This window comes from Urocampus carinirostris, chromosome 10, assembly GCF_059441175.1.
Source record: "Urocampus carinirostris isolate Australia breed hairy pipefish chromosome 10, RoL_Ucar_1.0, whole genome shotgun sequence".
NCBI classification, from domain to species: Eukaryota; Metazoa; Chordata; class Actinopteri; order Syngnathiformes; family Syngnathidae; genus Urocampus; species Urocampus carinirostris.
The window spans coordinates 18,769,665-18,794,727 of record NC_142358.1 but is presented as its reverse complement, the minus strand read 5'-3'; the positions used below and the strand labels follow the sequence as shown (position 1 = coordinate 18,794,727).

Below are 25,063 nucleotides of genomic sequence, written 5' to 3'. Positions count from 1 at the left end.
ACAGTTTTTAAAAACAATTTGTATTTAATGTGAATTTTAGTCTATATACCTTGTTAAAAATACTACTTATTGTAAGCACATATTTTAAATGACTAAACGTAGCCTTTTGACACTTAAAAATGATCAGCACCAACTTTGAGTTGTTAAAAATAAACATTTAAATCATTTCCCTTGATTTTTCAACTAAGCACATTTTTAAATTGTCAAACTTTAAAATGGTGAACAATTGAATTACTGAATTATTAAATTAACAATATTTGCCCAGCACTAGTGGATTGTAATAATCAATATGCCAATTAAGTTTTGTTTAACTGCGCATCTTTAATCTATTGTCCTTTTTGCTCAGATACCTGGGAGCTGAAGCACGGCACTCGCAACATTTCCCCCACGAACAATCAAGCCAACATTGTTGACCTCCACCCGGCCTCCGTTTACAGCATCCGCATGTACTCCTACAATGCCATCGGCAGAAGCGAGGCTAGTAAGGAGCTCACCATTAGCACGGAAGAAGCTCGTAAGTACAGCATAAGAAAAAATGTCGACTTAGTGGCGAAGGATACATTGTCCAATTTTGCAGAACCTGATGGTCCTCCAATGGACGTCACCCTGCAAGCGATGACTTCTCAGAGTATCCGGGTAACTTGGAAGGTGAGGAATTCCGTTTACTGTACAGGTTGCTGAAGTCAATTAAAGAATATACTTAGATAGAGATATCCAAAATGTTTCTTCTAGGAGCCAAATACATAAGGGTCAAAATGCACTAAAATCAATGTTTTTTTAAATTTTTGTTTGGGAAAACATAACACAATGGGTTTGTTGCAGTGTTACTTTTAAAATGTAAATAAAAGATACATTCATTCATTTTCTGAGTTGCTTATCCTCACTAGGGCCGCAGGGGCCATTCCCAGCTGATTTCTGGCAGTAGGCACGTGACACCCTGGACTGGTTGCCACCCAGTCACAGCGTACCCAGACAGAAAATCATTACTCTACACACATTCTTAGGGACAATCGTAAATCGCCAATTGACCTGCAATGCATTTTTTGGTATTTGGGAGGAAACTGGAGTGCCCAGAAAAACCCAGCCAGGCAGAGAAGAGCATGTTAACCTAGCACAGTGAGGCCAGTCGCTGAAAATTTATCTGAGATCCCCAAATCTTTGAGGCAGATGTGTTAACCAGTTTCCAATAAAATATACATTTTTATTGAAAAAACGTTCATTTCTGTCACAGATTTTGTGGCGGTGGACTTGAGTACCAGGATGCAGAGCAAGGAGGCAAGAGTGGGCTCAAAATTGTGTCATTTCATGAGGAATAGAATAAAAAATAGCAAACTAGACTCAAAAGGGAAAAGGCAACTAGTCTGAAAACAACAAAGTATCAAAACAAGAAACAGATACAGTACTAATGAGAGGGGATGTGGACAACTGAGTGATTACAGCAACAACAAGACACGAGTCAACAGGACACAACAATGACTCGACTCCAACTGAAAGAAAACCAGGAACCTTTTAAACACTGACCTACAAGACAAAGCTTGGCAAGGCAAGGCAGAAGAAGCATACAGTGCAACAGCATGGCGGCAAACAACAAAACACAAGACAATTAGACATGAATGACCCAACTTGAGCAAATAAAAAAAAAAAAAAAAGAAAGTAAATACACACTGACCAACAAGATAAACAGTACATAGCTGAACAAGATAAGGCTGAGGGAACTTATAGGCCAATCCTAGGGAGGGGAACAACAAAACACGGGAGGAGGGAATAATTAACGAGACATATGAATACAAGGACGGACTTCAACTGAATGCTGTCAAAGTCTTGTTCCACGGACAGACTGAGGAGATCATTTCTTCCTCATGCCATGAGGCTCTTTAACTCCACCCCGGGGAGTAAAAGCCCATATTAAACCACACCCCCACATTGCATATTAATCAATTTTTATTACAGTGTGTATTCTATGTAGCACTATTTAAATAATCCATATCAACACGCTACATAGGGTATTTATGAATTATATTCCTTTTAATTGTTATTGTTTTCTATCTATCTATCCATCTATCTATCTATCTATCTATCTATCTATCTATCTATCTATCTATCTATCTATCTATCTATCTATCTATCTATCTATCTATCTATCTATCTATCTATCTATCTATCTATCTATCTATCTATCTATCTATCTATCTATCTATCTATCTATCTATCTATCTATATTTTTACCTATCTATCTACCTATCTACCTATCTATCTATCCATCTTTCTATCTATCTATCTAACTCAAAATTATACAAAACCCAAACACTAAAACAAAGAAACACAGTACACAAAACTAAAAAAAGTACATTTTCATCATCGGAAAATGTTAAAAGTTGAACATTTTACTGAACACACTTTTCAGAAGCACAAATAATTTGAAGTGGATATTCTCGTACAATACAAAATGCCTGCCGTGTACCAAATTTCCCCAGGGCCTTGGTTTAAACCCTAATCTCACAAGATCTTGCACCCTGCAGGCCCCCAGAAAGGAACTGCAAAACGGAGTGATCCGGGGTTACCAGATTGGCTACAGAGAGAACGGCCCGGGCAGCAACGGCCAGTACAGCATTGTCGAGATGAAGGCTACAGGGGATAGCGAAGTCTACACATTGGACAACCTCAAGAAATTTGCGCAGTACGGCGTGGTAGTTCAGGCCTTCAACAGAGCCGGCACCGGACCCTCCAGCTCTGAGATCAACGCCACCACGCTCGAAGACGGTAAGCAGTGATCTGTAAGCAGGTAAAAGGTACAAAATATATATACAAAGTTGTAAGTTAATCTATGGAAGAAGAAGGTGCACGACATTGTCGTGTCATCAACTCAATTTTGGCATCATTACCAACAATAAGACAAAGCAAATTGTTTATTTTTTGGAGTGTAAAAGCAGGCCACTTTTGTGACCAGCTGCCCAAATTGATGCTTTCAAAACAGTATGGTGCAAGTTGAAGAGCAAACTGTCATCCATTCACCAGCTTTGATTCACAGTTACTGCACGTTCCGTGCCGATTTCTCGTCGCCTGAACTCTGTCGTGCTACGTGTATTATTATTATTTAATTTTTTTCACGATTTTTCACTGTACTCAATGAGTGAATGCTGCAAGCAAAAGCTTTTGTACCCTTGCTGTGCACACAGGAGTCTAACAACAAAGAGCTATGCGATTATTTTTTCACCCATCAATTTGTTTTAGGTGTGCAAGTTACCGTTTGTTAAACTGAATCCCATCCGTTTACTATTTGGATTAAATAACATATAACATGTAGCTTGTCTGATCAATATTTCAAATGTTTCAACTGAGCAATTATTGTAAATAAAGGTTTTATTCCTGGTTATAATAAAGGCAGAAGTACTGCTCAAATATCTCTAAAATTGCTCATCACAGACAGAAAGAGTTATTATGTACTGTTATGATTTAAATTATTGTCATTGACGCTTTAAGGTATCAGAAAACCATTTTAAAGGAGACATTTCAGAGTGTTTTACATTTCAAAATGCCAATATTTCACAAAAACATAGACATCCTCATGGCATTGATATAGTGAACATTTATTGTAATAACGAAAAATATAAGAAATTATTTTTGGCTTCGCCCATAGGAAGTAACCGTTGAAATTGTAAAAAAAAAAAAAATGAATTCCACACCGAGCTTTCTATCTACATATATGAAAGTTCCAACTGTTTGTCTGATCTTTGAATGCACCATGAGTCAAGCACAGAATGTTACTGGTTGGTGTACCATTTTCCTCTTCACCAAAATATCTTATATTTTACAAAATGGATTACCTTTGCATTGATAGCAAGATGTAAGCTGATGTCTAGAATTTATAAAAGCAGCATCTAGCAGCGCGGCAGGTGGGTGGTTAGTGTGGAGCCCCTTGGTGCGGAGGTTCAGGGTTCAAGTCCAGCTACCGCAGCCTCCCTGTATTGAGTTTGCATGTTCTCCCCTCCCTGCATGGGTTTCCTCCCGGCACTCCAAATAATCCCTAAGTGTGAATGAGTGAGTTGTCTGAGTTGTCTCTATGCCCTGCGACTGTCTGGCAACCAGTTCAGGGTGTCCCCTGCCTACTGCCTGAAGATGGCTGGGATGGACTCCAGCACCCCCGCAAACCTACTGAGAATAAGTTGTGCAGATAATGGATGGATAATGGCTTCAAATCAAGGGAAAATCTCCTTCAGATGTGGGGTTTCTTTATTAAATAGGTTGTTAAAAATGTCCAACTGAGTTCAAATAGACCTCATGCTTTATTTTTCACTTCATTATCTCTATCAGCTTTTATCTTATGTTTAGCTAAGCTGTCCGGGGTGGAACACATTAAGTAGGATGAATGGGGTGTGAGGGGTAGTGCCAGAGAATGATGTCATGTTCGACCTTGCGTTTTATTTTCTTCACATTTGTTAGTGTAGCATGGAAATAGTGAAAGTAGAACCCAAACCCCAGTCATGATGAAAAAGGAAGAGTTTTTTTCAAGCGCATCTAAGATCTGCACATACTTTCACGCGGAACATAAGGAGCTTGAAAGATGCTGCAATGCTGACACAAGCCAGGAGATTGTGGCAGTGAGTTAAAAAGAAAAAAGTTTAAATTTCCGAACAGCTCCTTTAATGCAGTGAATGAGTAAGTATATCTTTCTTTTACTTTCCTTCGAATTTGTTACCACATTATTATTAGATATAGGATTGTTCAGAAACCTGATATTTTTCGTCAAACCTCTCGCCATCGTCATCAATTGCAGTTCAAACCGACACCCAACTGCTACTACTCAATATGCGTTAACTTCTCACCCAATTTAAAAAAATAAAAACTACTGTTCCTATTTCCTTCGAAACCCCTTCAGCGCAGTGGAGAACAGTTGGCTGAGTCTCATTGGTCCAGAGCATGCAGAGCCCTGCGGCGCTTCCCATCCGCTGTCACCGTGGCGACAGCGATATTGACGGCCATTATGATAATAGTGATAACAACAAGCATACTAAAAATAATTATAATTAGCCTGTCTGTCGGTCCGTCTTTCCCCCTGCCTGCTTCCTGCTGTAATTATCTGCAGCTGAGCGCTTTGTCTCCCCTGCACCCCTTTTCATCTTTTTTCTGCCCTTCCTCTGCTTTTAACTCTCTTCCTCCTCCCTCCATTCTTCCTCTGCTGTCCTCTCCTCCTTGCAGTCCAAAAATGCTTTACGTTTTGTTACTTATTCTGCCATCATTAATCCCAGAGAATGTCAGCAGAGCATCACCTCGCATGTCCTCATTTCTACCTCCATCCATCCATCCATTATCTGCACTGCTTATCCTCAGTCGGGTCGTGGGGCTGCTGGAGACCATCCAAGCATAGATCCCAAGTGAGAAAAGACGCATCCTACCTACGGTATTTTCCGAAATATTAGGTGCACCCAAAAAACTCAATCTGGCCAGTTGTTTTAGTGCGCCTGATGACATGGTGCGCCTTATATACTGCAGATTACCACAAGTTAGATTGGAAAAAGCGTACAGTAATTATTGAGATGCGTTACCGTATAAGATATTATCCTATTTGAGCAATGATTGTGCAATGATTGATCAAACCGATAAACATCGCTGATCTGAAAAGCAAACTATTTTTTGCAACTAGATCAAACCTGAGTAGTGGCGATGAGTGCCGACGTGCTACCACCAAAAGACTAGTAGTGCAAATGATAACAACAATGCAATACACCTAACCATACAATCATGCTATTTTTACAGTGCCAGGAACACTGATTTGCGTAGTGCATTCTGATAGGTTAAACAGTCAATCTACCTCTTCTCCAACGAATGTTAGATAATGGAAAAAAATAGTATTTCAACTAAGTACTATATAAGCTATTTTGCGTACGCACCTATACAGTGGGACCTCGCTACTTCGTGGTTCCACGTTTGCGGGTTCAGAGCTTCGCGGGTCTAAAAAATAATAATAATAAACTAAAATATTTTTTTTTTTAATCTTTTTTTTTTCTTTTTTTTAAGCATTTTTGAAGGGGCGTCTCTACTTTGCAGATTTTCACTTTTCGTGGGTGGTTTTGGTCCCCATTAACCGCGATAACTGAGGGATTACTATACTATCTAATGTAAAGATATCTGAATGTAATCTGTCTGTATATCTGTCTCTGTATCCATCTATATATACATATATCTATACATCTATCTATACATCTTACCCTATAAATCATACCATATAAATCTTATCCTTCAAATCCTGTTATGTGTGTGTGTTTGTATGTGACTTATAGGATCAGAAACGGCTGAACCAATTTCCGTGCAAATGTACACAGTTGTACTTTGGGCTTTTGTGGGTATCTTTGTGTCAAGGCACTCCCAATAAATACCAACAAAAACGATAAAAATATGTTTTCCTGGATTAGTGGTACTGGAACTGCATGCGGCTCTGTGGAGCCGCTTAGTGGCTCTTTGCCACTTTCTCAACTAAAAACAGCCCGAAACCCCTCGTCCAAGTAGAATGCCTGGTAACTTCGAGCCCAGCAACGCCAGGCTATTATGCTTGTACACATTAAAAAGAGAAGTATTAGATGCGCAGTTAATGAAATGGAGGGACTGTTTAACTTATCACAATGCACTTTTCAAACCAGTGTTGTGTAACCGTACAACTAGCCTGATAATGTGATATTGTCTAATGCCCTATATTTGTCACCTGTACCACCTGTTGTTATATCTCTGCCCTCTCAGCAGTTTAGCTTTAGGGCCGGATCCAGACACTTTGTTTTAAGGCCGGCCGAATCAGTAAAAGAATGTCAACTCTGAATTATTTCATTAAAGTTTCAGTATTACGCTTTATCATTTTGCCTGCATATTTAACCTTATAATCGTGGATAACAACGGATCTTTTCCAAACAACACAATTATTCACAAACAATTTGGAACAAAATATTTTCACATTTTGCATTGAATGTGTTAACCGGTTCATTTTAACAATTGAGTGATTGCAGTTTTACACCTGAACAAACACACAATGCGAGAGGAGAGATTGGGACTGAAAAAAATTCCAGCCCGACTATACCTGGGCCCGAAAGTATTAAAGCCTGATCAGCCCCAGCCCGATCAATTAATTTGACTTGACTTGAATCAAACCCAAATGTTCTTATTTTATTAGTGAGGGCCGGGGCAGTCTTCTCTCTTGCTGCCTTTTTTCAAATTATATAACCGTCATTATTCTTATTTTCTCGGTGGGCTTGGGGGCTGGCTTGTCGATGCACGAGAGGAAGGCTTGATCCATCAAAACACAAATGAAAATAACCAAAAAACAATGAGGAGTGGATAATTAAAAATAATAGAAATAAAGTAAAACAAAATCAGTGAGACATGGCCTGACATGAACCCTACAAAATGATTGTCATTCTCGACTCAATCCAAACCAAATTTAGGATCGGGCTGAGGCTTAAAATGTTACCTCTACACCAGGCTATACAAACTGAACACTGCCTTCTAGTGGCCAGAGAGAGCGTTTTATTAATAAAAAAATCTGAACTATCGATAGAAATTACCTCGCAACTCACTTCTTATTTTGACAAACACAGATATTTTGGAGGGGCTGGATCCGACCCGCAGGTTGTATGTTTGACAGAACTGCTATTGTCAACGTCTCATTTTCATGTCCTTCATAGACCGGTGCAGCTAATGTTTCAAAAAATATATGACAAAAGAATATTTTTGGGGGTGAGCCTTGCAGTGTGATATTTACACTTGTAGCCAAAGGTCTTTTCATGCAAGGCCCAGTTTCCCTCGCTTCCTCCGTCCTCCTCCTCACCTCCGCCCCTTCGATGCCAGCTGCCTAGAATAACAGCCCTGGCGGACTTGGCCCGATTGGGAGCCTTTCAGCCGCTTGCTCTTTCCTCGCTTCCTGCTGAACAAGTTGACTTCTGTTCGTCGGCGACACTGCGCGTTATTGAAAGGCTCAAACGTCAATTCTGCCCAAGCGACACCTGGACGAGCGAGAACAGGGCGAGGCCTGTGCAGATAAGGACCCTCGGCTGCGTTTTGCGAGGCTCCTGAATGGCCACTAGGTTGCGACGGAAACGCCCATTAGGGAATGGCTAATTAATCTCGTTATACGCTCCTGATTTATGGCCAAGCTTTCCTTTCAGTTTTCATTAAGATTATATTGTACCATAATGACGAGCTATGTAGAATATGTTTGCAAAACCCTATGACAATACCAAATTTTGAAAGTCACACTTCTTCTGTTCCTGTAGCAAATACGCAGGACTGACATACAGCGATTCCTCGGTTTTCGTGGTTAATGCACCAGCATACACCAACCTATCACAATCACGCACGCAGGCAGCCACACCTAACCAACAGGGAGAGCCTTCCCTAATTTGTCCCCACTGTCTGCTGCCTATCAGAACACTATGATCAATACAATGATATCAATGACAATAAATTCAAAATCCGCAATAACCAAAGAGTGAAGTAGCGAGGGGTCTCAATACATGGAAAACAAAAATGATCAGGTAAAATGATTATTTGGTGTCTACAGGACTGCTGATTATGGTGAAAAAAACATGGACCATATAAAATATCTAACATTTTAGAATACCATGAAAACATAAACTAGTAAGCCATAATCACCGATATTAAAATAATTAAAGACTTGCAATATTTCAGTTGATTTGAAATGAATGCAGAATGTATAGATTTTTTTTTTTTTGCATTACAGAAAAAAACAAGTCAGCAGCAGTGAATGATAAAGGGACATTCACGAATTTTCATCATCATGGCAATGAATAAGTTAAAAGTCTTGATGTCGATAGTTGTCAATGATAGTATATAAGTTAGGAGTGAAATTTTTTGACAAGGATGTGTTTGGATTTCAAAAGCCGCTTCCACCTTCTGTATGGGGAATTTAAAAAGACAAGCAAAGTGTCCTGGTATTGCCTGGCTAATAGAAGATTGAATTTGGCTGCTTGGAGTGGTCAGGAGTTGCAGTAAATAGCTTTGCCACCAGAAAGTGGTAGAGACCCCACAAAAGCAGATCACACAAAAACAGATGTTTATACTAAAAGCTGAAGACACTCGCCTAAAGTACAACTGTGAATTTTCACGAAAATTCGATTAGCAATTGCAGTGTCTATAAGTCACACACAAACAAAACACACACACAAAAGCAAATTGTTATTCATTAGGTAGTTAAAATTTAGTTAAGATTAGATTTAAATTTGATAAGGTATTGAACTTCAATGTGGCAGATTTGAAACAATTTTGCAAAGCAGAGTGGGACAATATTCCTCCACAGTGTTGTGAAAGACTAATTTCTAATTATTGTAAACGCTTCAAAGGGTGTCGCAACGAGCTGTTGGGTTCAGGGGGCAATTACTCTTTTTACAAAGGGCCAGCAGCACGGCGGCGCAGTGGTTAGCGCTTGTGCGGCACTGTTCATGTCATGGGAACCTGTCGTGGTTTCAAATCCAGCTCCAGACTTCCTGTGCGGAGTTTGTATGTTCTCCCCGTGCTTGCGTGGGTTTCCTCCGGGCACTCCGGTTTCCTCCCACGTTCCAAAAACATGCATTTCAGGTGAATTGGCCGGTCCAAATTGTCCCTAGGTGTGAATGAGCAAATGAGTTGTCTGTCCCTGTGTGCCCTGCGATTGGCTGGCAACCAGTTCAGGGTGTCCCCTGCCCACTGACCGGAGATGGCTGGGACGGGCTCCAGCCCCCCCGCGACCCTAATGAGGATAAGCGGTACGGCTGATTAGGTTGAGATGAGACAAAGGGCCAGATAGTTTTGATATTTGTTGTGCCTTAATAATTGGAACCACCAATTCAAAAGTGCATTTTGTATTTCCTCGAGTGTTGTCTCTCTGTGATGTTAAAACTGGTTTGATAATCTGAAACCTTTTTTGAGTTTTTCCTTGCCCTCACATAGGTTATAGATCAGGGAAGGTGTAATAATAGTCTGTAGTTTGCAATAGTCTGTGGTCGGTGCAGCTCTTTGAGACTCATTGTGATTAAGGGCTATACAATTGAACATGACTTGACTAGAAATAAATGTGCAAAAAACACAAAAATCTGGATTGGGACAAATATGTTTTTATGGCACTGCAGAAAATAAGGCCCTGTTGTAAAACTAGTTTGGTATAATTAAGTCAAGTCTCATGTAGTTGTATAGCCCTTATTCACAAAATATCTCAAAAGACTGCAGATTAGTTACACCATCCGCTGATCTGAAACCAACATGCAGGAAAAACGCAGAAACCTCAGCATGAGGAAAATAAGAAAACTTGAGAAGTGGCCTCACAAGTGATCATCCCCCTTCCAGGCTGACCAGGAATCAATGTATGATGAATATGAGTATGGATATAGATATAGATAATAATGTTTTAGGAATTAGTGAATATTAGTTTTATTTAATGTATGTGAACTTAAACCATTTTTCTACAAATATTATTATTTTAGGGACTCAACTATTTTTAACAATAACAAGACACCAATATGCTATTCTCATAATTATTGTCCAATGTGTTTATGTGTACATAAGCCTTCCTGTGTGGACTTTGCATTTTCTCCCCGTGCTTGCATGAATTACCTCCGAGCACTCCGGTTTTCTCCCACATTCCAGAAAACAGGTTAATTGGCTGTTCCAAATTGTCCCTAGGTGTGAATGAGTAGGTGAGTTGTCTGTCTCTATATGCCATGCGACTGGTTTGCAATTAGTTTCAGGGTGTCCCCTGCCCACTGCCCGAAGATGGCTGGGATGGGCTCCAGCACCCCGCGGTTCTTCTGAGGATAGGCGGTGCAGATAATGGATGGATGGATGGACAATTTTATTTCGAATGCTGTGTTTGGATAAGCTTTGCTTGAATAAAAAAAGTGTGTTCCATTCCCTCTGTGTTCTTAGTTCCCAGCCAACCTCCTCAAAATGTACGTGCCATCTCCGTCACATCGGATGAGGCCGTCATCTCTTGGGCCGAGCCCCCCAGGATGACCTTGCACGGAGTTCTGAAGGGCTACCGTGTCATCTTTTGGGCTGTCTTTCCCGACGGAGGTACGTGTCCTGCTACTACTTAAAAAGTTTCAAAAAGAAGTTTAAAAACGTTCCGATTCAGAGGCATGGATTTGATCTTGAGAAAATATTTTGCCGAGCGCGCGCACAAAAATGCGAAGGAAACTTAGAGCTGGTTGTTGTTTTTTTACCAGTATAAAATAGTTTACTTCTGACCTAAAAATCTATGGATACATTTGTTCACCCTAATTTCAAAGTCTACTTTAGGAAATATAGCACATACATTACAAGTTATTTCTGTTTTTAATATTAGACACCCGCAATTGAGATTTCATCAGACTCCAGCTTTTTGTTTTGATTATTTTTGCAGAATGTTTTTTGACTATTATGAACTACTTACATTATTGTCACTATCGGCCAATCATGTTGCTGTTCTTCGATTCCGACACAGCTTCAGAGCGGATCTGCTTTGTAACCTAGGAGATATAATTAAAAAAACTGCGTCAGGGAAGGGCCTTTATGAAAAGGTTTACATTTCTTATCAGAACTTTAGGCTCACTCCCCTGTTCTCCTTACCAGTTTGAAATCCATAGATGTATACTCTCAGTATGTTGAGTGTCTACTGAACCTGAAAAATCACAATTAAAAAAAAAATGTATTTGATTTCATCAAATATTTGTCTTGAATAACCTTATTTTTGATAAATGCCCGTTTCCATAAAGGGAGCGGCTAATGCTAACGGCGTCGTTAATGATGTTTGGGCGGATTCAAGTTCATTGTATAATAAATATTATGTAAAAAAATGGAATGAATCATAAAAAAGTTGATACATGACTTGCCCCTACAAAAAAATACTGTGATGACAAGAAATGTTTTTTGATTTACTCACATTTTATTTACTTCATTTATATGTATAATAAGTAGATGCACAAAAGTAGGGATGTTTTACTCACCAACAATTGAGGTTTTTCATACATAAAAGCTCATTTAACACATATTCTTTATGTATTTTGGTTGCTATAGGCAAACTGAGATTACCTTATAATGTATTAATTCATATAAACTGAAAACGTATAACCCCTCCTTCATTAATCTAACTTATTTCAAATATCAACTCATCACAGGAAAATGCCCAAAGCAAGGAAAGCCGAAGACATGGAATTTATTAAATCAGTTTTAGAGAGTAAGGAGGAAAATTATGTGGAAAATAAAAACTTTCTGGAGTCTAAAATGTATATTGTGATTCAAGCAATGTGATTGTTTCCAAATATACTAACACAGTATTCTAATAACCATCTAAGATATTATAGTTTGCTTTAATGATTGATGGAAGAAGTGTCCAAAATTACTTTGGGGATGGGTCTCCTATAAACATTTGGCTTCAACCTGTTATTCCTTTTTATTTGATTTGTTGGTTTTGTGGTGTGTTATTTCAAATAACAAATAATGTATTTGTTGCAACATGATTGAAAAGAAAGATATATCAAATAGAATAGAAATACAAATACAAACCTAAAATAAAGGCATTTAATGTTTCTGCCTGCCACTAAATGTTACTCGCATGGATTCTTTTTTTGTTCTGCATAGACAAAATAAGAATTTGTGTACCAATTGAATGAAGCGGGATTCTTTGTAAACTCACTCTTTGCTTGTTACTATCAGAATGGGGCGAAATGCTGAACATTACCACAAACAAGGAGCAGGTGGAGATGAGGGGCTTAGAGAAGTTCACCAACTACAGCATCCAAGTGCTGGCCTACACACAAGCCGGCGATGGCGTGCGAAGCAATGTCCTTTACATTCAGACCCGCGAAGACTGTGAGTCGAATTTTATCTTCACGCACAAGGGGATAACGCAGTTTTATCCCAGGATTTAAGACTTCTCGGCTTCGGCGTGGGAGGCAAATTCGTGTTGGGGGGTGTAGGGTCTTTGTAAGGCTGAGGTAGCTGATTAAAACCTCTTTGCGGTCTGATGTGCCATTACCAGTGCTAATGAGAATTAAGAAGCCAAAAAGCGTGTGTTCTTGTGTGGGTGTGTGTGTGTGATCGGCCTAAGGGTGGAGATCTGTGCACGTAAAGCTCTTAGAGGGAGGGGGTTCATTGCTGTGTGTGTTTATATGAGCACATTTCCCGGCTTTGGCAAGCACACGCTATTGTTTGTGTTTCCGAGCCTCGCTCGACACCTCATACAAGCGAGAGATTAATTCTTTGTAGCTTAGAGAGAATTAATTTTGCGCTTACACTGGTGGGCTGTGGATTACATCCGGATCCTCCTCTTCGCTCTTTTCCCGAGGCCCCCAATGAGCGAGAGCTACCAGAGATTATTTTTTCGGAGGGGGTAGGGGTTAGTCATTTTTTATTTACGATACCTTTTTAAATACGATAGCATCAAAAATTACAATATCATAGATCGAGGGTGCCACATCTCATCTTGTAAACGATGTTCAATATGTTGTTATCAATGACTATAAAGACCATTCTAATTCTAATTTTGTCCAACTAACAAGTATACAAAGCAGGTATTAGTTATGTCCTTCCTTCCCCCTCATTACCCACTCATCCTTAAACTTAAAAGTTCTATCTATCCATCTACCTAGGTCATATCCCTCGAGAGGGGTTACCGACAGCAACACAAACGCATACACACAAACAAAGAAAAGAAAAAAAGGAAAAAGTAGCAAGAAACAAAAAATTTGACCATGGGCAAACCAAATGCCCAAACACCTAAATAAGTTAAGCACCTCGGCACCCAAGTTGGTCATGCTTTCGTCCCTCCAGATGAAACTGGACACAAGAAAGCGGCCATGTTACTCGGGTCGGGGTGACACAACTCACTCTTCTGTTCAACAGCAGGGCCCGACAGCTTTCACTGGTTTACCACTGCCGCATCATACAGGTGCCCTGCCCATCCCTTAGAACGTGTCCGAACATCCCACTATCCTTTCTAAACACCTTTCCACTCATTCCTATCACCAACAAGAGCTCTAGCTTCCATTATATTTAGACCTCTTTCCTGCAGTGCACTCATAACACCATCAATCCACATAAATCGCGGCCTTCCTTTTGGTTTCCTTCCATTTACTTCTCTATACTAATACTTACTGACTGACCTAAATGTGTACAGGTCTCATGAAAAAACTCCCATTTAGAACTTGTAGCAAGTATTACAAGACTAATTATAACTTATATTATAACTACATCAGCATGACATTGTAAATATTGACTATCGTAATATTGTTGTTTATCTTTTTTTTGGGAAGTATTTCATTAAATGTTTATCCTAGAGCACCACGACTAATTTGGTGGTGAACAATGTTCATTAAATTGTAATCAATGACAATAAATTATTTTTTTGTCAAAAAGGATGATCTTAAAAAAAAGACCTTTCCCTCTGACTACTGATGACAGTGCTTTTCAAATATGAGCTTGCATTTATCAGATTGAGGCTGAACGGACCTTTTTGCGAGCTCTTTACCTACAATAGAAATCATCGCTGATCCCAATGCCCTCGGTGCTCCGTGTTTAAGGCTGCGTTTTGCAAACCGAGCAATTGTCGTAAAAAAATAATGGTGACGGCAGTGGTTCAGTGCTGCCTACGCGTGTGTTTACATGGCTAGACTCGTTACAAAGCTCGGCCTCATTTATGGCTGCTTTTGAGCTCTCTCATCCATTTTTAGTGACTGGGTTGCTCAGTAAGTTGCCTTTGCCTTTGTTTCATCGATTAATGTCCTCTATCGGGGGTCACCAAACTAGTCACAATGCAACGAAGGCTATATAAGTAACCCGCAGGTGTGTTCTATAAATAACAAGCCAGTGATAAAATATTCTGTTTCTAGAATTACTATAGAAAAAAATCAGTTGATCATATAAATAATGGTGAGGATAAAGATTTACGTATGTTTGTTGATCATAGACAAGAGCATGTTTTTCTCATAATGAAAAGCATTAAACGTCACAAGAAATATTACATTTTTATATTTGTTGTAAATGTGTAATAAAGTCGTGATGCTCAAGGTAGTCAAAAGCAATCATTTATCTCATTCAGCATTTTTAGAGACATTGTCCCAGAGGGCCAAAACTTAAAAAAATATATATTTATATTTTGTTTTACAGAACTATTATTCAGGGTTTGGTGCATCGTGCCAGTATCAAGCATCTAGGAGTGGTTTCAGTATGATAAATCACCATTAGATGGCGGGAGTGCCTTTGATCAGATCTTTGTCCACACATCCACTTTCTACTGTTGCTTCCCGTATCCAGCGAATGAAATGTGTAGACGGCCTTGTATGACAGGTCAAGGTGCAGTGAAGCAGTGTGTTCATAGTAGAGAAGATATAAGTAAGTACAGACAGTTAACGTTTCAAGTTTCTTTCTTTATAAAACAATGACAAAGCAGAGAGGAATGACGGTTTGTGCACGTCTGCAGGAAAGCGATCGACACGTTAACCAAAATTGTGTGATCACTTTACCAGAAACATTGGGTGCTAAAAAGTGCTTGCATATTTTCAGTGTTTTTGCAATAAAGTGTTGTTTTGCAAGCAATGTGGCCTGTGTTTATGAAAAGCATTGTTTAGATATTTGAGGTATCACCTAAGCAGAAAAGCACCAAAGTAAAGGTTCTGCTTAAAATACATCCTTTCACAAAAAACCCATCCTTCTCACAAGTTTTCTTGGATTTTCATAGAACTTAATAATCTTCAACTGATTTTTTTTACTAAACAATGTTACGCCAAAAGCAAACTTTTTTTTCTAGTGAAAGATGAGAATTGAAGCTTTAATTTGATATGTACTATGTCTATATAAATACAGAACAAAATTTTTTGTTGGCCTTTAAAGATGAGTCAAAATGGCAAAAGTTGACTGGCACCAGCACTTCCCATTTGAGAGAAATGCCCGGCATTGAATAAGTTAAGTGACAAATATAACATCAAATTGATCGACACTAATTTTTAAAAACAATCTAAGATGTGTGTTGAACACTCTTTTTCATATGCCAAACCATGTTTTAGTTTCCTTTGTAGGCTATTGTTGTAGCATCATAAAAATAAGTTGGCTGATTGGTTAAATGTTGAATATTAAAACACATGTCTGGAAGTGGCGCAAACAGGGGGAAAGCAATGAAAGGAAGCAGACAGACATTTTGGAAAAATCCAATTTTCAAAGTTTTCATTGATAAAATATTTTTAACATCACATGTTTCAGATATTTTTGAGGCCAGCAGAGAAGGCCTTGCAGGCCCTGATGGCTCACCAATGTCACATGCTAATCAAATTACAACTTTTAATCTTGCCGTTTTTTGCTCAACTGTATAGATTACCTATACAATCCACTTTACTGTACATGATACTTTGCTGACACTATGTGAACGTTATGCAAAATTGAATTTACCTTCCGGTTCTGTCTTACATAAACAATATATTTTTCCATGGTCAAATATTTTTCAAAGGAGCCAGGGAGCCACTAGGGAGCGCCAAGGATCGGCATGTGCCTTAAGAGCAAGTTTAACAGGTGTCACGTCCAGAACAAAGGGTGGACCCAATCGTGTAACGTTTCTCACAAGTTTATTGCGATAGAGAGAGGAAGGGCAGGGCCCGCGATCCATTGCTCGATAGACGCGGGAAGAAAGTCGCTCTCGCAATCGGATCGTGATCTGAATACGGAAGTGGATCTTCCCTAGCGTGAGATGGCGGTGTCAGGGTCGGAAAAACAGGCCGATTGCCGGGACAAGAGAGCAAAAACGTGGTCGGGATCAAAAAATGGCTCGTAAGTCAGAACGGGAGAGCAGATGTGGTCGGGATCAAAACAGGTCATAGCCAGAGACAAACGGAAGCAAAAATGGGACAGGCGGGAGTCAGGGTCGGAAAAGGCTTGCCTTGTATAAACAGGTTTGCAGACGGACTGTCAACAGGGGATTGACAGGACTGGGTTCAAATTGTGACAGGGAGCCAATCAGAACCCGTGGCGGTTGGTGCCAAATGAGAGAGCACAGGTAAGTCACATCGGTAATCGTGACAACAGGTCGAAAAGTCCAATTTGTTCAGAAGCATCTTCCTCTGTTTAGCCAATCAGAATGCAGAACACAATGCACATGGAATAACTGTAAAATTGGGATACCACGATAGGTAGACACCGATATAGCAAATGATTACTGTATATGTTTTTTGTCATAAGCTTCACATGGTTTGCATTGTCCTCAGTATGTTAACGCGCTGTGTCTATGTTGCAGATCCCGGGCCCCCAGCTGGCATCAAAGCTGTGCCCTCCTCCGCCAGCAGTGTGGTGGTATCCTGGTTACCGCCTCATAAACCCAACGGCATCATCCGCAAGTACACCATCTACTGCTTGAGCCCTGGATCGGGCCAACCGGTGAGTTCACAGGAACAAGGGTCGTGTTGGACGAAGAATTACATTTTTGTTCCATTCACCTTTTTGTTGTGCGAGAGTTTAATTCACACCTTAAAGGTGAAATTGATTTTGCTGAAATGCGCGTGGCCTCTTTTTGCTGCAGTCTCAGCGCGAGGCGTGTGTGTGAAATGAGCTTCATTCGTACCGCAGTGCGCGCATTCGAGCTCACCCTCCCTCCTTATTTACATATCTGCGTCTCATCACGTTGCCATGACAACCTCATCTATTCATTAAGCGGTGCGGAAAACTCGATCGAGTGACAAGGACTCTCACGCTTATCTATCTATCTATCTATCTATCTATCTATCTATCTATCTATCTATCTATCTATCTATCTATCTATCTATCTATCTATCTATCTATCTATCTATCTATCTATCTATCTATCTATCTATCTATCTCTCTATCATCTCTTTATCCCTCTATCTATCTATCTATCTATCCATCATCTCTTTATCCCTCTATCTATGCAGCCAACCCTCCCTAATTTCATCCATCGTCCATCCAGAAATCCACCTGTCCATCCATCCAAATATCTATCTGTCTCTGTCGGTCCAAAAATGTTTCCATCCATCCATCCGAAGACTATTCCGTCTGTCAATCCAAAGATTTGTCAATGCATTCACTCATCCATCCAAAGACTGGTCAATCAATCCATCCATCCACCACCCATTCAAAGACTTCTCAACCCATCCATCCAAAAATCTATCCATAACACAGTCTTTCAACAAAATACTATACAATCTCTTTTATGTTTGCATCTAAACTATCTAATATAAATATATCGAAATGTAATGTCTGTCTGTCTGTCTCCACGCACACGTCCATCTGAAGCCCCCACACAGAGTTCAGGGTGATTACTATGTAAATGAGTGCGATTTGAGAGGAAGATGGAAAGAAGGAGGGAGAGATGGATGGGTATTACAGATGGGAGGAAAGGGGGTTGCGTACATGCCGCGCGGGGAGTACTTTTGTTCTTTTCATTATCTTGCTCTATTGTTCCCTAGATCGCCACTATCTCCATGCCTAAGGAATATTTTAATATCCGTTTCAACACACGCTTACGTATGCCCCTCAAATGCCCCCCACCCACCACAGTTTTCTCATAGATTACTACAGTTTCCACTCTGAAATACATCCTTTCAGGGTTCTTGCTGTACCTCATTTTAACTTCAAACCTCCTGTGGAGATCATATTATGCAGCGGTTGATTTTAAGTCGAGTTAGGGAGAAAGTGAAAAACGCAGACTGAAAATTGAATCATGACACATAGGTTTGTCAGTTTATGTTAATGTAATGAAATAATAGTCCAAGAATTGAAATGGTATAAATACTATGAATTCATGTCATAGACAACCATCCAAACCCCCTGAAAATGTGGGGAGTGGTAAATTATGTACTATTATTATTATTACTACCAAAATTATGTTCACAGTATTATAAACCAGTGCCTGGCCGTACACATAAATATACTTAAATGGACTAAGTGTATTGTTTGACACTAGATGCTGCTGCATTGTGTCATGCAACTGAAAACCAGTACTAGAAAGCACAAGAAAGAATACAAACTATGGAGACCTAAAGTGACCAAAATGCACCATTTATTTTCACTAGCCTATTGCAAGATTTTTATGTTATCAGGTTCCCCTTAGCGGCAAGATGACAATGGTTCAAAAAAATGCATGTTTATATGACAGTTCATTTTATTTTGCTTATTTGGTAAAGAAATATTTTTTTTCAATGGACAAAGTCTATTTTTAGCATTAGGAGGTGCTAAATAACACACGCTGTCTCTCAAAAAAAAGAATCTTCGTATGACTTTTGAGGGAATCACATATTGGTGACATAAAAAAAATCATAAAAACATCAACGATAAACATATGTCCAAGTACTGTTAAATAACTGAATTATTTTGATGAAGATTTGACAGGGTGCCAGACTTATTTTTTTGTTTAATTATTTGTTTGATTGGCTCCGATCAACCTGTCATAAATCTGTTCAAATGGTGCCATCAATGGCTGAGACGGTGTCTAGTTACTGAGTGTAGTCGTATATTGATGTGCCGGCCGGCTACCAAAATTGTCGAACGTGTTGGCGGGCTATTACTTCCTGCAGATCATCAGCTGAATAAATGAGAATCTGGTGGATATTGAGGTACGGTTTTAGTAGGTAATAATTCAGATGTGACATGTACTAAATGTTCATTCATTAATTTCTTCATGTTTTCATTCATTCATTAACCATCTGGTACGATATTACTACCCCTTACCTGTCAACCTCAAATAATTGCATCCTTTAATAATGATTGCAATTTCTCCCAATGACCCGATAATAAACCTTACAAACACAACACCGGGCCTGTTCACTCACAGACAGAAAGACTGTGTAGAATAAAAACAAAGATAATTTGTGTAAAGAAGTTCATTTTATTTACCAAATAAACAACACAAACAATTCCTTCTTAGTTTATTCCCCACTTGCAGTAAATATAGTGGTGCCTATCATAATAATAATAATAATAATAATAATAATAATAATAATAATAATAATAATTTCCTTGTATTGTCATTCTGTGTAACAATGTACACAGAACGAAATGTCGATTGCACCTGACCCGTTGTAGCGAGCCGATGCAGCCGCAGCCAACAGAGGGCGCCGCCGACCACTTTTTAAGTCTTAGGAATGACTCGGCCGGGGCGCGAACCACCGACCTCCCAGTCTCAAAGCGGGCGCCTTACCATACATAGAGGTGTAGGATTTTTCAGAGTTTATTCTTTAATACCACTCTATGTTGACTGCTAGCAATGACCAAGACGATCTAGAACCAAAGAGGCAAGTCTTTAGAAAAATTGCCGTACAAAATTTGTTCTATGGCATACTCAATTTGGTCAAGAAATGTATCAAATACAGAGAAAATGTACAAATTGACAGGAATGCTACCCACCAAAAAAAGTCCTGGACTCCCAAAACGGTTATGCCAAACCAGTGTATGGTTACATTTGCCGGAGGTGATTGCTGTAAATATTACCACAAATGTTTATCAATACAGGAGTTAAGAGTACATCCAATTATTTGGGGGATTCCCAAATTGTTATATGTTATAGCATTGGCATAAAGCTTTGTTTTGTATAGTTTCATAGTAATTCACGAAGATCACATAACATTTCCAGGGAATCTCTTGCGATACTTGTTGTGCCAATACAACAAATTGTTCGCACATTGTTTGAAGTCATGTTTTATCTGCACACCACACTAAAAGAGGCATAAATTGGTGAGGACCCGAGAAGTGACCGCCGGTGATTGCGTGCACGCAAAAGCTTGCGTGTGTTTGGAGAAAACGGTGATTTGAGTAGACAGCAGACACATGGCTGGGTTAAACACACCAAAATTACACATCCAGCTCCAGGTCATGTGTGCGTGTTTTCACTATCACTACCAACATGGGCGCCAATGTGGATTTGTGTGTTGTGGCTGCTGTGGATGGGACTCATTAGTGTGTGACTTATTCAGGATGTAGTTCAGCCTTTTTCATCTGCTGTCTTTTTGTTTTTCTCCCTGCCTGGGGATCCCAGCTTTGCAACCCCACCCCCCAAAAATCAGCATACCTTCTACGACTATCCTCGTTTTGGATCTTAGGGTACACTTGAGGGCTTGTTTTGCATTAAACAGATGTTCACTGAGTCCTTCACATTACTTCCGCCTCTCTAGTGACTGCATGACCCAGTGTGTGGAAGCCCCTGGAATTTACCCACTGGTTTTGTTACCATGGCAACGTGAAACAACAAAAAAGTGTACACCCTGTGTCCTCCTTTTAGATGCCCAGTGAGTACGAAGCCAACCCAGAGCTGGTGTTCTACCGCATCAGCCACCTCAACCACAGGCAGCAATATCTGATCTGGGCCGCAGCCGTCACCACCGCAGGACGCGGGAACTTCAGCGACAAGGTCACCGTGGAGCCTGCAGCCAAGGGTGAGGGTCCCACTCAGTGATGGCAATGTTTAGATGGGCGAGTACGGCACTGCAGAACTTTCCTGTGTTCTCCACCAAAATGTAACGCTCACTAATATTAAATTTCCTGTTAAACAACTGCCATTTACTACTACACATTATGTACTTCACAACCACTTCAAGTTGCCATGGGAAAATTGAGGAAGATGTATGCTAGCTTACTGCTAACATTCAATGAAAAACCCCATAGGGAGTAAAATATTAGCTCCAATGTTATGGTTTCGAAGCCTTTTAAATTCTTCAGAATTTTTCTCAGCACATAATATAGGACACAAGAAAGAGTTTTATTTAGGGATGGGTGAGTATGGATATTAAGTATTGGTATTGGTTCAAATCATGGTTCACAGGTCTCTTAACCTACTAGGTTCTTGTGGCACTACTGATGACGCAACTTTGGACAGCTTTCTCCACGGTTGACGGGGAAAAATTTAAAAAAATTCATCTTAATGCATCTTATCTAGTGTTTTATTTGTTAAACTCTTCTTTATTTGTGTTTTTGTGTGCATCTGCTACTGCAACCTAGTAGCCAAAATGTGCAGTACAACAAAACCATAATGGGGGACTTAAACAAAATGAGAGCATTTCCATCCAAAAAATTGATGTCATACATGTTTTACAGTTGCAAACATGCTTTAGGGATAAGCAATACGTCAAGCCTTTTCTGTTGTCTGAATAAGAAACTATTTATGCTAACAACCTCTCAATAACTGCCACTTAAGCGTGCTGAGTCACCTTTGCGGTAGTACTTCCTCTTAATGTCTCTTCCAGCCTGTTTTGATGCAGTATAGCAAGGTGCCATATTGATTTCTGAGTTCAAAGGGCATGGGGTAAACTGCTCTGAACTTGGGCGAGGTGATTGAGGGGGCGCAAAAGGCGAAAGGAAAACGGCATGACAGGAGAAGAGTTAACTAACACACCAGACAACGAAGAGGTCAGATTCAATCAATAGGTGCTGGATTAAAAGGCGGGTTGTTGAAATTGTAGATTTTGATTTAACAAGCACTTGTCTGCTATGTTTTTTTAGATGCTCAGTAAAGATTTACCGGCATGCATGTGTGTGTGTGATAGGCAGCTGTAAATGGCAGCCTCCTCAGGCTTGCCCACTCTATACTTCATTCAACTAGAACATAAGTGCACAAGAGTGCTGGCGTAAAGAAGCCTAACCAGAAAAAAATAAGTGGGAGGGCGACAGATCTTTTGATTGGATGGATTTTTTTTTTCATCAAATCCTCCTGCTTCATTCTCCGTCACGTCCTGTATTATTCACATTCTGTACTTTGCCGGGCAATGTCATTTGTTACGGTTTAGCACAAGGTATCAGCCGTCACATATCGTCTGGGGAGACATATTTTAATCTATTTACCCGCCACATTGGTCCCGAGGCATTCCTGTTTTTTCAAGTGGCAACATTTTAGACCTCGTGTTTTTTTTTTCAGTTATAATGTGTGTGCTATTGCAGCAAGCTCCAGGAATGTTTTTGAATTATTTTGATGAGGAAGGAGTTAACTTCTTTCAAACCTAGAGTTAGAAATAAAATATACCACATATTTTACAAATCTATTTTAACATGTTTCCCCAAATGGGTGTTTACAGCATATAATAATAATGATGTGTTCAAATGGATACATATTTACGTTTTTTCAGAATATTAAATGTCTTCGGGTGTCATATTATGAATTAAATGCCATGACTTCAACTACAAATAGTAATGGTTGCATAGAATCACTTTGGAGACACATAGTCAAATTCACAAACCATCTGTGCCATAACTTAGACCTATGCTCTATAATGGTCTAAGGGTGGTGTTTTCTTTTTTTCTCTCACCAAATTGTGACACGCATAAAACGGAGGTTAAAAACTATTTTGAAGGAAAATAGGAAAAAGTGTTCAAATTAATTTATCTTATTTCATTAAGTAGTAACACAAAATGCAATTATTTGGATGCAAATAGACATTTGTAATCCACCCCAAAAAATATATCTTGATCGAAATCCTTTAACTATCTTTTCATTTTCATTGTAAATTAAAAGACTAGAAAACTGCTGACATCTTGTATTTTTGGTCATCTGTCATCAGCCCCTGCTAAAATCTTATCGTTTGGGGGTACGGTGACCACTCCGTGGATGAAAGAGGTCCGACTGCCTTGCAACTCTGTTGGCGAACCGACACCAAGCATCAAATGGACCAAAGACAGGTGAGAGGCAATACTTGCTTGAATAAGAATTCACGGTTCACGGATCCTCTAACCACCTGGGTCATCGGGCCACCACTGAGGATGCAACTTTGGACAGCTTTCTCCACTGCTGAGGGTTCTTGGCCTTTTTTCAGTTCGTGGCAAAGTTAGTTCCAGTACATTCCTTGATGTTGTTGGTCCGGGTATTTTTTAGTCTTCCTCTCCTTCCTCTCCCTTGGTAGTGCCTTGGAGAGGAATCTTGGCCAGGTCCTGATGATCTTGTGACGTGACCATACCACTGCAGTTTTTGTCTGCGCACAGTTGAGAACAATTCTTTCTATGGTTTAATATGCCCGTTGATGGTGTTGCGCACAACTTGTACTGTCACACTGGCTATGTAGCTGATGCCCAGAAGTTTCCTGTAGCATCAGATCTCCGTGGCTTGGATTTTATTTTCCAGTTTGGCTTTGAGAGTCAGTGCCTCGCAAGTTTAGAGGAAGATGGATGTAAACAGTGCTTGCAAGAGTCGGATTCAACTGCTATGTTCTTTTCCCTCCATATTAGTTTAAGTCTGACAAGTGCGGCTGTGGTTTAGGCAAAACTGATTTTATAGTGCTGACCCCTCTTCTGATATGACAGCTCCAAGATATTGAAATGTGGTGACAGGTTCAAGCTCTTGGTGGTTGACGGTGATGTTTGTGGTGATGATACGGGTGTAAAAATATAAATGTTTGCTCCTCAGTGACAACACAGCCATCCCAGTGTCTGTGGATGGGCAGCGTCTCATCATGGGCAACGGCACGTTGGCGCTGCGCACTGTCAAAGCTGAAGACTCTGGATACTACACCTGCACGGCCACCAACACGCTAGGCTTTGACACCATTATCGTCAATCTTTTAGTGCAAGGTAGTCAATTCACAATGACTATGTTTACATGCAGCCAATAACCGGATTTGGAGCAGAATATTAGATTTCTGAAGAGATCCGATTCCATCCCTAGAGACAAACAGATAAACCTGTTTGCTTTGCGTATGCGAGTATTACAAGGATTACGCAAATAAACAGTAATTCCACATTTAACATTGGATATTATAGCAAGGATCACTTCATTCATGTCTCTCACTAAATTCAACAAAGTAACATGTTTCCTCCATGCTCCATAATGTGAGTGCCATTGCTTCTCATGTGTTGATGAAATGTGCTCGTAGTCAAAAGCATAGATATAAACTACACATGGATGGATACAACTTAGATATCCACTACATGTAGGTGAATATATATTTGGCGTTTTTGCTTTTGGAGCGGAAAATGAAATGGAAATGTCCCAGAGAAACCGACAAATATACGGGCTTTTCTGAGCGATTAAGCCGGAGGTTGAATTTATCATTTGTCTCTGTACTTTAAGTCCCAAAGTGCTTTGAGGCATAGAAAATATCGAAGTTGGAAGAAACTGTATGTGCGCACAATCAGATTG

General features: G+C 39.8%; 1 protein-coding gene across 2 annotated transcripts in view; it reads left to right on the top strand.

Annotated features, from left to right (window-relative positions):
• Positions 1–25,063, top strand: part of dscaml1 (Down syndrome cell adhesion molecule like 1) — a 183,845-nt gene that overhangs the window by 139,097 nt on the left and 19,685 nt on the right. For both annotated transcript variants that reach the window (XM_088346432.1, XM_088346431.1), the window contains exons 16-24: positions 347–514; positions 578–648; positions 2,520–2,760; positions 10,900–11,046; positions 12,667–12,822; positions 17,231–17,370; positions 21,224–21,377; positions 23,493–23,610; positions 24,332–24,495. In XM_088346432.1, coding sequence (XP_088202558.1) covers positions 347–514; positions 578–648; positions 2,520–2,760; positions 10,900–11,046; positions 12,667–12,822; positions 17,231–17,370; positions 21,224–21,377; positions 23,493–23,610; positions 24,332–24,495 — 1,359 coding nt within the window. The remainder of the gene's footprint in view (positions 1–346; positions 515–577; positions 649–2,519; positions 2,761–10,899; positions 11,047–12,666; positions 12,823–17,230; positions 17,371–21,223; positions 21,378–23,492; positions 23,611–24,331; positions 24,496–25,063) is intronic.